This window comes from Oncorhynchus mykiss, chromosome 12 (genome assembly GCF_013265735.2).
Source record: "Oncorhynchus mykiss isolate Arlee chromosome 12, USDA_OmykA_1.1, whole genome shotgun sequence".
Classification (NCBI taxonomy): domain Eukaryota; kingdom Metazoa; phylum Chordata; class Actinopteri; order Salmoniformes; family Salmonidae; genus Oncorhynchus; species Oncorhynchus mykiss.
In genome coordinates this window covers 89848251-89860984 of record NC_048576.1, presented here as the reverse complement: position 1 = coordinate 89860984, position 12734 = coordinate 89848251, and the positions used below count along the sequence as shown (strand labels likewise).

Below are 12734 nucleotides of genomic sequence, written 5' to 3'. Positions count from 1 at the left end.
TTTGCAGTGGTCTGATACTCCTTCCATTTCAATATTATCGCTTGCACAGTGCTCCTTGGGATGTTTAAAGCTTGGGAAATCTTTTTGTATCCAAATCTGGCTTTAAACTTCTTCACAACAGTATCTCGGACCTGCCTGGTCTGTTCCTTGTTCTTCATGATGCTCTCTGCGCTTTTGACGGACCTCTGAGACTATCACAGTGCAGGTGCATTTATACGGAGACTTGATTACACTCAGGTGGATTGTATTTATCATCATTAGTCATTTAGGTCAACATTGGATCATTCAGAGATCCACACTGAACTTCTGGAGAGAGTTTGCTGCACTGAAAGTAAAGGGGCTGAATAATTTTGCACGCCCAATTTTTCAGTTTTTGATTTGTTAAAAACGTTTGAAATATCCAATAAATGTCGTTCCACTTCGTGATTGTGTCCCACTTGTTGTGGATTCTTCACAAAAAAATACATTTTTATATCTTTATGTTTGAAGCCTGAAATGTGGCAAAAGGTCGCAAAGTTCAAGGGGGCTAACTTGGCTAATGAATGGCAAGGAGGTAAAAACAAGTTGGCTACTATTAGCAACAAACATTTCCATTCCTCTCTCTTTTAAACTATTTGGAGAATTTTGCAATTCTTCCACATCATTGTTTTGTTTAAAGTATTTTTTATTAAAGGGTGAATAGTCAATTGCATTTTCAAATAAAATAATTACTTTAGTGAGATCAGGTAAAATGGAAAACGTTTTGCAATGAAAACAAATGTTTCTTATTGGACAAATTTACATTAGTTCTGCCCAGTTTTGGCCCGTTTACTTTTGTATGGTTCCTAGTAAATACAGCCCTGATAATCCCACTGTGTTAAATTAAATATTAGTCTACATTTTCAAATGGAGCTGTTCTTTTCATTATACAGCATCTGAGAAATAAGACCACTTTATATAAAGTGCAGCATTCTTAATCTTACCTAGCCTGCACATGCAGCAGGAATTTTTCATTCGTTTGGTATCTACAATAGACTTTGTGTGCAATAACAATATCCGACTTCAGCACAGTCTTAACTCCAGGTCTTCTTATTTGAGTGTATAAAGTCTACAAACTTATCTAAGGTCCACTATATGCATGTTTTAATTATTCACATATAAAATGTGGCCTCCAACACTGAAAAACAAGTCAAATGTTCTTTATTATTACTACTGGAATCATAGTCAATATAGATATGCGGTGCCTTCGGAAAGTATTCAGACCCCTTGACATTTTCCACATTTTGTTAGGTTACAGCCTCATTCTAAAATGGATTAAATCGTTTTTTCCCCCTCAATCTACACACAATACCCCATAATGGCAAAACAAAAACAGGTTCAGAAGATATTTTCTCCTTGCTCCCCTTTAAATATTAAAACGTAAATATCACATTTACATAAGTATTCAGACCCTGTACTGAGTACTTTGTTGAAGCACCTATGGCAGAGATTACAGCCTCGAGTCTTCTTGGCTATGACGCTACAAGCTTGGAACACCTGTATTTGGGGAGTTTCTCCCATTCTTCTCTGAAGATCCTCTCAAGCACTGTCAGGTTGGATGGGGAGCGTTGCTGTACAGCTATTTTCAGGTCTCTCCAGAGATGTTAGATTGGGTTCAAGTCCGGGCCCTGGCTCGGCCACTCAAGGACATTGAGACTTGTCCCAAAGCCACTCCTGTGTTGTGTTGGCTGTGTGCTTAGGCTCGTAGTCCTGTTGAAAGTTGAAACTTCGCCCCAGTCTGAGGTCCTGAGGGTTCTGGAGCAGGTTTTCATCAAGGATCGATCTGTACTTTGCTCTGTTCATCTATCCCTCAATCCTGACTAGTCTCCCAGTCCCTGCCTCTGACAAACATCCCCCCCGAAGGGATGGTGCCCATTTCCTCCAGACATTACTTTTGGCATTCACCCCAAAGAGTTCAATCTTGGTTTCATCAGACAATAGAATGTTGTTTCTCATGGGCTGAGAGTCTTTAGGTGCCTTTCGCAAACTCCAAGCGGACTGTCATGTGCCTTTTACTGAGGAGTGGCTTCCGTCTGGCCACTCTACCATAAAGGCCTGATTAGTAGAGTGCTGCAGAGCTGGTAGTCCTTCTGGAAGGTTCTCCCATCTCCACAGAGGATCTCCAGAGCTCTGTCAGAGTGACCATCGGGTTCTTGGTCACCTCCCTGACCAAGGTCCTTATCCCCCAACTGCTTAGTTTTGTCGGGCGGCCAGCTCTAGGAAGAGTCTCTGTGCCTCGACACAAATTTGTCTCTGAGCTCTACGGACAATTCTTTCAACCTCATGGCTTGGTTTTTGCTCTGACATGCACTGTCAACTGTGGGACCTTAATATAGACAGGTGTGTGCCTTTCCAAATCATATCCAATAAATTTAATTTACCACAGGTGGACTCCAATCAAAATGTAGAAACATCGAAGATGATCAATGGAAACAGGATGCACTTAAACTCCATTTAGAGTCTTATAGAAAAGTTCTGAACACTTATGTAAATGAGGTATTAAACCACAAACAGATACATTTGCAAAAATGTCTAAAAACCTGTTTTTGCGTTGTCATTCTGGGGTTGTGTGTAGATTGATTTTTATTTATTTAATCCATTTTAGAATGCGGCTGAAACGTAACAATGTGGAAAAAGTAAAAGGGGTCTGAATACTTTCTGAAGGCACTTTATAATACACAGCTGGAGACATTTTACACTTCTGCATTGTGATACCAAAACAATGTGCTAAATGTATAGTTTGTGTATTTAAAATCTGATATTGTCCACAATGATCAACCTAACATCTTGCAGGGAAGATAAATTGTGGATTAGCATAAAAATATATTATCGCCGCTAAGACGAAGTTATTGAATGATTTTAATGAAATATATATATATATATATATATATATATATATTTTTTTTTTTTTACAGTACCAGTCTAACCAGTACCATTCTCTAACCAGAATAGAAAGAGGAGTGAGAGGCCCCGGTGCACAACTGGGCAAGAGACAAGTACATTAGTGTCTAGTTTGAGAAACAGACGCCTCACAAGTCCTCAACTGGCAGCTTCATTAAATAGTACCCACAAAACACCAGTCTCAACATCAACAGTGAAGAGGCGACAACGGGATCCGTCCTTCTAGGCAGAGTTCCTCTTTTCAGTGTCTGTTCTTTTGCCCATCTTAATCTTTTCTTTTTATTGGCCAGTCTGAGATATGGCTTTTTCTTTGCAACTCTGCCTAGAAGGCCAGCATCCTGTGGTCACCTCTTCACTGTTGACGTTGAGACTGGTGTTTTGTGGGTACTATTTAATGAAGCTGCCAGTTGAGGACTTGTGAGGCGTCTGATTCTCAAACTAGACAATAATGTACTTGTCTCTTGCTCAGTTGTGCACCGGGGGCCTCCCACTCCTTTCTATTCTGGTTAGAGCCAGTTTGCGCTGTTCTGTGAAGGGAGAAGTACACAGCGTTGTACGAGATATTCAGTTTCTCGCATGGAATAGCCTTCATTTCTCAGGACAAGAATAGATTGACAAGTTTCAGAAGAAAGGTGTTTGTTTGTCTATTTTGAGGCTGTAATCGAACCCACAAATGCTGATGCTCCAGATACTCAACTAGTTTAAAGAAGACCAGTTCTATTGCTTCTAAAATCAGTACAGCAGTTTTCAGTTGTGCTAACAATTGCAGAAGGGTTTTCTAATGATCAATTAGCCTTTTAAAAGTATAAACTTGGATTAGCTAACACATGGCATTGGATCACAGGAGTGATGGTTGCTGATAATGGGCCTACATAGATATTCCATAAAAAATCCAGCTACAACAGTCATTTACAACATTAACAATGTCTACACTGTATTTCTGATTAATTTGATGTTAATTTAATGGACAAAAATGAGCTTTTCTTTCAAAAACAAGGACATTTCTAAGTGACCCCAAACGTTTGAGCGGTAGTGTATATATTTATTTATTGAGGAGACCTTTTCTAGCGCAAACTCATGGTCAGGATAACAGGATAACAGGAGACAGTGGTTTTATCAGAGTAGAACATGTTATGTAAAAACCCTTCAGCAGAAACATTTAAAAAATATATATTCTTAATTAAACCATGATTAGTATTTTGCAGTGTAGTATCTCTAATACATCCTATGGGACAATTATCACTGAGATCATATGCAAATACTCCACTACACAAATATTTATGGGGGTTATTAGTAAGAATGAACTCAATCAATGAAGAGTTAACAGGGCCATATGGGTTTTGAGATCAATTGAGTAAGATACAAATCTATGCATATAAACGTAAATTGATCTGCAGCCAGGGATAGCTAATCCAGATTCAAATCCCCTAAAATGACCCACTCCGAGGACAGAACAGGTGTTAAACATTCAAAATATAGCAACAATAGCATCCGTCATGGCAGCAGGGGGGCAGTACATACCAGCAACAAATACATTTGTGTTTTGGTTTATCGACAACCAGGTCGTCAAATTACTTGAGAACAAAAATATTTATTTAATAAGTCACTTTCTGAGCACTTTTACAATTGGCAAATATGTGTGGAAGGTTTCGTTCAAATCAAAAGGGGTGTTGTCAAAAAAGCAGACAGGCGGATGCAACTACCCTCAGAACGTGTTGGACTGCGTCCCAATACTCTTAGCAATACTGCAGACCGATGCTGAAAATGAAGTAAAATAGACTTCACTCTATAAAAATAATTCCACTACCGTAGTCTTCAGTGTAATTAAATGTAAAAGATATTGGAAGGTGCCTATGAACCGATCATAAACTAAATATAATAATGTTTGTGTGTCGCGCAAACTCATTTCTGGGATTATTTATTATAATGGTACATTTAATGTGTAGTGGTTTCGATGCATTTTAGCTTTTTTGATTGAGTTTGCCCCACCAATATTTTCATGTTCAAATCTCAGACCCGGCTCACAGCACACAGCTGGTGAGGTGAAGGGTGGAGGGTGAACCCCAGTAAAGGTGTGAGGTCCAGATCATCCTCTGTTACTCCAGGAGGAGGAGAGAAACGAAAGCGCTGCAGGAGGGAGGTGAAGAAGAGGAAGAGCTCCATCCTGGCCAGACCCTCCCCCAGACACACCCTACGACCTGCGAGAGAGACCAAATATACAGAAAATAGCATGAAGTCTGTCCACAAGGCAACCTGAATTGATCTACTTCTTGCAATTAAATAATTTGTTATATAATGAAGTTAATCTACCTGCAGAGAAGGCCATGAAGGCGTCCCTCTTGACAAATCCTCCCTGCTCATCCAGAAAATGTGAGGGGTTAAAGGTGTTGGGGCTCTCCCATTCGTTATCATCCTGTAGGACCGACATCAGTAGAGGAATCACAGATGTCCCCTGCAGTAAGGGTGAAGCATGGAACCCCTTATTTTCAGAGTAAAGGTGATGAAACTTTGTTTAATAGGAATGGATTGCAACTTCAGGCAGAAATATATACATATGGCATGCCCATACTCCAATATTTCACAATAATGTGTTGTGCCGTCTTTTTGCATCCCCCAAATGTGGAATCCTTACCGATATCATGGACAGTTATGGTTTGAGAACATTCCAAGATTTGAAAGATGCATACAACTCCTTTTTTTCTATATTTACAACTAAAGTCAGATATGCTGGTCTACAGAGTCTCTTGGGAAACCCAACTACCAAACCGTCCAGTGATGGATTTATAAATACATGATCTAGGTTCCCAAAAGGACTGATCTCTATAATATATAAACAACTTTTGGAAAGCTCATATTCTGAGCTAGCCATTTAAACAGTATGGTCCACAGATCTAATTCAATCTGAACAATCATTTAACTGGAACAGAATATAGATGTCACGTATACTCCCTCTCCGGCGCACTAGGTCACCAGGCTGCTCATTATTATACACACAAACCTGTCACCATCATTACGCACACCAGCACCTCAGACTCACCTGGACACCATCACCTGCCTGATTACCTTCCATATATTACTCCCTTTGGTTCCTTCCCAGGCGTTATTGTTTCAGTTTCATGTCTGTGCGTTGTTCGTTCTTGTTTTGTATTATGTTTCGTTTATTGATTAACTCCCTGAACTTGCTTCCTGACTCCCAGCTCACATGTTACAATAGAAAAATATGACCTTGGCATCCTGTAATCCCAACCATCAATTTATACAGGCGGGGTGGGAGGCATGGTTTCCAGGTGGGGAAGGAGGATGCGGGGTTGGATAGGGACTGAAGGGGGGAATGGATTGGGCTTCTCTTTATATGCATTTATTTTATTGTTTTTTGAACCTGTAACTTCGCTTCAGGAAAAAAGACAATTTGAAGTTGGTCACAAAATAAACACAGAGATTTGGATATCCAGGTATCTGACCTTTTTGATGAAATATCCCTGGAAGGTGACATCTCGGCTGGTGGTGTGAGGGACGGCCATGGGTGAAATGTTGGCCAGTCTCTGGGTCTCATGGATCACTGCATCAGTGTAGGGCAGGTTCTTCCTGTCCTCTACCAAGGTTTGACGACTTCCTATAACCCTGCTGATCTCCTCCTGGACCTGATCTGAGACAGAAAGGAGGGAGGGTTGGAGTTAATACAGTGAAATGTACACTGAGTAGACAAAACATTAAGAACACCTGCTCTTCTTTCCATGACAGACTGACCAGGTGAAAGCTATGATCTCTTACTGTCTCTTGTTAAATCCACTTCAATCATTGTTAATGAAGGGGAGGAGACAGGTTAACAATGGAGTTAAGCCTGAATACAATTTAGACTTCATTTAACCAGGCAAGTCAGTTAAGAACAAATTCTTATTTACAATGACGGCCTACCAAAAGGCCTCCTGAAGGGACAGGGACTGGGATTAAAAAATGAGTAAAAAATAAATACAGGACAACAAACACCACGACGAGAGAAAACAACATTACATAAAGAGAGACCTAAGACAACACAGCATGGTAGCAGCACAACATGGTACTAACATTATTGGGCAGACAACAGCACAAAGGGCAAGGTAGAGACAACAACACATCACGCAGAGCAGCCACTGTCAGTAAGACTGTCCATGATTGAGTCTTTGAATGAAGAGATTGCGATAAAACTGTCCAGTTTGAGTGTTTGTTGCAGCTCGTTCCAGTCGCAGCTCTTTCCAGTCGCAGCTAGCTGCAGCGAACTGAAAAGATGATCGACCCAGGAATGTATGCGCTTTGGGGACCTTTAACAGAATGTGACTGGCAGAATGGGTGTTGTATGTGGAGGATGACGGCTGCAGTAGTTATCTCAGAGAGGGGGGAGTGAGGCTTGAGGGTTTTATAAATAAGTTTCAACCAGTGGGTCTTGCAACATGGATTGTGTATGTGTGCCATTCAGAGGGTGAATGGGCAAGACAAAATATTTAAGTGCCTTTGAATGGGGTATGGTGAAGGTGCCAAGCGCATCGGTCTGTGTCAAGAACTGCAACGCAGCTGGGTTTTTCACACAACAGTTTCCAGTGTGTATTAAGAATGGTCCACTGCCCAAAGGACATCCAGCTAACTTGACAACTGTCAAAAGCATTGGATTCAACATGGGCCAGCATCTCTGGAATGCTTTCGAAACCTTCTAGAGTCCATGCACCAACAATTTGAGACTGTTCCTCAGTTAACGTTTAACCTTCATTAACCAAGCCATCCTTGTCTAGTTTCATAATATATTCTTCAATCTGGGTCTTTGCCAATGTTTATAACTTGTAACACCATGAGTGCTTTACTGTTTCATGTCTGTGTGTCACAGGTGGCACATTAATTGGGGAGGACGGGCTCATAATGGCTGGAATGGAATCGGAACACATGGTTTCCATATTTTTGATACCACTCCACTCCACAGCAGCCTCCTGTGGTGTGTGTGTGCGTTCATGTGTTTGTGTTTATATAAATCCTTACCCTGTATATGGGGGTACTTGGCCATTAGCAGCAGACCCCAGCGCAGTGTTGTCCCGGTGGTGTCGGTACCAGCACCAAACAGGTTACCAATACTAAATAGCAGGTTGTCGTCATGGTAGAAAGAATCCATTTTGCCAGATTCCTAACAGAAACAGACCCTCAGATGACATGAGTTATGTACAGTTAGTCTTTCCTCAACTCTTAGCCAAGAGAAACTGGCATGCATAGTATTGATATTAGCCCTCTGATTACAATGAAGAGATAAATGTGTCACGCTGTTCTGGGCAGATTAAGTTGCCCCTTCTTTTGACTGGACAATAATTAAGATAAGATCAAACTAGAGCTTGCTTTGTGGAGAGTGGTGCTTCTACACCTGCATTGCTTGCTGTTTTAGGCTGGGTTTCTTTACAGCACTTTGACATCAGCTGATGTAAGAAGGGCTTTATAAATACATTTGATTGAAAAAAAGCAGAGCATCTATTTATCATGGACAGTCCTCTTCAAATCTTTACAATCATTGAATCAATATGTTCTGACCATGAGCGTTTACAATCTAAAGTAACACCAAGTAATTAAATATCCTCAACAGCCACACCATTGATTACCAGATTCAGCTGAGGTCCAGAACTTAGGGAATGATTTGTATCAATACAATGCTTAGTTTTGGAGATGTTCAGGACCAGTTTATTACTGGCCACCCATTCTCAAACTGACTGCAACTCTTTGTTTAGTGTTGCAGTGATTTCACTAGCTGTGATTGCTGACGGGTTGAATCATCAGCATACATGGACACACAGGCTCTGTTTAATGCCAGTGGCAGGTCATTGGTAAAAATAGAAAAGAGTAGAGGGCCAAGAGAGCTGCCATGAGGTACACCACACTTTGCATGTTTAACATTAGAGAAGCTTCCATTAAGGAAAATCCCTTGGGTTCTATTAGATAGATAGCTCTGAATCCACAATATGGCAGAGGTTGAAAAGCCATGACACATAGGATTTTTCAACACGTTATGGTCACTAATATTAAAGGCTGCACTGAAATCTTTTTATTATAAATCTCTTTAAACCAATCATCAGTCATCTGTGCCAGTGCATGTTCAGTGCCCTTCTCTATAAACATTCTGAAAGTCTTAATTTGTTTACAGAGAAATAGCATTGTATTTGGTCAAACACCATTTTTTCCAACAGTTTGCAAAGAGCTGCCAGTAAGCTGACAGGTTGGCTGTTAGAACCAGGCCTGAGGACAAACACTTCTCTGGGGTCAGATTAAAGACATGACAGTTGTCAATGCCAGGAGGTTTGCCATTATTGATCGACAATTTCTTCACCTCACCTTCAGCCAGTCAGATGTGCAGCCAGACTTATTAGCCACTCCTTTTGCCCCATATCTATCAACTATACAGTTATTAAATTCCTCATCAATCCATGAAGCCAGTTTCTTAAAGGTACATGTTTATCAATAACTAGAAGAAGCAATTTCATAAATGCATCAAGTGCAGCGTCTGGATGCTCCTTATTAATCACATCAGACCAACAAATATGTTTTAACATCATCCACATAAGAGTCACAGCAAAATGTTTTATATTTTTTATTTTTCTTAAAACTGCATTATTGATTAAGGGCTTGTAAGTACGCATTTCACTGTAAGGTCTACACCGGTTGTATTCGGCATGTTACAAATATAATTTAATTTGAAAATCATTTGTATGATCTCACACTATCTTAGTGCCACAGGGTTCAATTCTCGGGCCGACTCTTTTCTCTGTATATATCAATGATGTTTCTCATGCTGCGGGCGATTCCCTGATCCACCTCTACGCAGACGACACCATTCTATATACTTCCGGCCCGTCCTTGGACACTGTGCTATCTAACCTCCAAACGAGCTTCAATGCCATACAGCACTCCTTCCGTGGCCTCCAACTGCTCTTAAACGCTAGTAAAACCAAATGCATGCTTTTCAACCGTTCGCTGCCTGCACCCGCACGCCTGACCAGCATCACCACCCTGGATGGTTCCGACCTTGAATATGTGGACATCTATAAGTACCTAGGTGTCTGGCTAGACTCTAAACTCTCCTTCCAGACCCATATCAAACATCTCCAATCGAAAATCAAATCAAGAGTCGGCTTTCTATTCCGCAACAAAGCCTCCTTCACTCACGCCGCCAAACTTACCCTAGTAAAACTGACTATCCTACCGATCCTCGACTTCGGCGATGTCATCTACAAAATTGCTTCCAACACTCTACTCAGCAAACTGGATGCAGTTTATCACAGTGCCATCCGTTTTGTCACTAAAGCACCTTATACCACCCACCACTGCGACTTGTATGCTCTAGTCGGCTGGCCCTCGCTACATATTCGTCGCCAGACCCACTGGCTCCAGGTCATCTACAAGTCCATGCTAGGTAAAGCTCCGCCTTATCTCAGTTCACTGGTTACGATGGCAACACCCATCCGTAGCACGCGCTCCAGCAGGTGTATCTCACTGATCATCCCTAAAGCCAACACCTCATTTGGCCGCCTTTCGTTCCAGTTCTCTGCTGCCTGTGATTGGAACGAATTGCAAAAATCGCTGAAGTTGGAGACTTTTATCTCCCTCACCAACTTCAAACATCTGCTATCTGAGCAGCTAACCGATCGCTGCAGCTGTACATAGTCTATTGGTAAATAGCCCACCCATTTTCACCTACCTCATCCCCATACTGTTTTTATTTATTTATTTTTTTGCTCTTTTGCACACCAATATCTCTATCTCTACCTTTACATAACCATCTGATCATTTATCACTCCAGTGTTAATCTGCATAATTGTAATTATTTGCCTACCTTCTCATGCCTTTTGCACACAATGTATATATAGACTCCCCTTTTTTCTACTGTGTTATTGACTTGTTAATTGTTTACTCCATGTGTAACTCTGTGTTGTCTGTTCACACTGCTATGCCTTATCTTGGCCAGGTCGCAGTTGCAAATGAGAACTTGTTCTCAACTAGCCTACCTGGTTAAATAAAGGTGAAATAAAAATAAAAAATAAAATAAAAAGTCCCATCTTTTATTATTAATAACCATGACCGCGTACCCCGGCCAAACCCTAACAATGCTGGCCCAATTGTACGTCGCCCTATGGGACTCCAATCAAGGCCAGTTGTGAAACAGCCTGGAATCGAACCAGGGTCTGTAGTGATGCCTCTAGCACTGAGATACAGTGCCTTAGAACTCTGCGCCACTCAGGAGCCCCCATCAAGAATTTCACACACATTCTCTGGATACTGACCGTTAGAACTCGGTGGCTTATAGTAGCTACACTAAAATAGGCTTTAGAGGAGGCAGGTGAACCTGCAACCACAACACTTCAATAACACAAGATCCTCTCTAAGCATTACAGTGATATGGCTCTGAATATGTACAGCAACAACTCCCCCATACGCATTCCTGTGTCTTCTGTAGATGTTATATCATTGTATTGCTAATGATGTATCAAATGAATTATCGACGTGAGTCTCATAAATGGCTAATATATGAATATATATCTGATGTTAGCAAGTTATTAATTGTATTAACCTTTCTAAGGCTACATATGTTAACTTCTTATGGGCAGGTGGGACGGTAGTTACATCACAAATGGTCCTTTTGTTCGATAATGTCCTTTATATCAAGAAAAACTCGGTTTAGCTGGCACGCTAAAGTCAATAATTCATCCAGTTTCCCTCCTTCAAAATGCATACAAAATTAATCCCAAACATTAATAATAAACTTTTCCAAACAAGGCAAACAATGTTTATAATCAAACCTTAGGTACCCTAATACGTAAATAGACAATAACATTTTAGATGGAGAATCGTTATTGTCTTTACCGGAGAAAAATACCAAAGAACGCGCTCTCTTCCACACGCTTGGAAACACTAAAGCCAAATGGGAGCCACCTAGAAAAAATACAATTTCTGGCTAATTTTTCCAAAAACCCAGCATGAAACTCTTTCTAAAGACTGTTGACATCTAGTGGAAGCCCTAGGAACTGCAATCTGGGAGGACTTATATTAAAAGTGATAGCCATTGAAAATAGTGGTAGGCTGAATGTATTTTTTTTGGGATGGTTTGTCCTCGGGGTGTCGCCTACCATATCAGTTCTGTTATACACAGACATAATTTGAACAGTTTTAGAAACTTTAGAGTTTTCTATCCAAATGTACCAATACAATTATATGGTTAATATAATATGGGCTATTTTTTTTGCCATTTCCTGTGTAGCTTATCAGAGATAAGAAAGCAAACAAAACAGATAATCAACACATTCTTTTAAATCTGCTTGAGGAACTGTTTTAGTGTTTGAGTCTGAGTTTACATGTGATTCTACTGATACAGAGAACTAGTTAGATCCTCCCTCAGCTGGCATTCAGTCAAACTGGTTGAATCAACATTGTTTCCACGTCATTTTAATTAAATTATGTTGAATCAACGTCGAATAGATGTTGAATTGACTTCTGTGCCCAGTGGGATGTTAGTGTTGGACAACTGAAGTTAGTTGTGTTTTTCAGCAGTAAAGTGAACCACAAGGTGATGTAATAAGTATTATAAACCCGGTAGTTTGGTTCCTGGATACTGATTATCCGGATGTCTTGGTAACTTAGACAATATACCACTATTGTGGCGCAAAATTACTTATTTACTGTTCTAATTATGTTGGTAACAAGTTTATAACACCAGCAAGGCACCTCTGGGTTTTGTGGAATATGGCCAATATACAAGGACTGTATACAGGCACAGCACTTAGCTGTGGTAAATTGATCATATACCACACCCACTCAGA

The 12734-nt window shown here is 40.5% G+C and overlaps 1 protein-coding gene across 1 annotated transcript in view; it reads right to left on the bottom strand.

Annotated features, from left to right (window-relative positions):
• Nucleotides 1-3946: 3946 nt before the first annotated feature.
• The window catches only part of cyp2k4 (cytochrome P450 2K4), a 13679-nt gene continuing 4891 nt past the window's right edge, over nucleotides 3947-12734 (bottom strand). Inside the window, 4 exon segments of the mRNA NM_001124755.1 lie at nucleotides 3947-5117; nucleotides 5230-5371; nucleotides 6381-6565; nucleotides 7924-8065. Of these exon segments, the coding sequence (NP_001118227.1) occupies nucleotides 4930-5117; nucleotides 5230-5371; nucleotides 6381-6565; nucleotides 7924-8065 (657 nt within the window). The 3' untranslated portion in view covers nucleotides 3947-4929.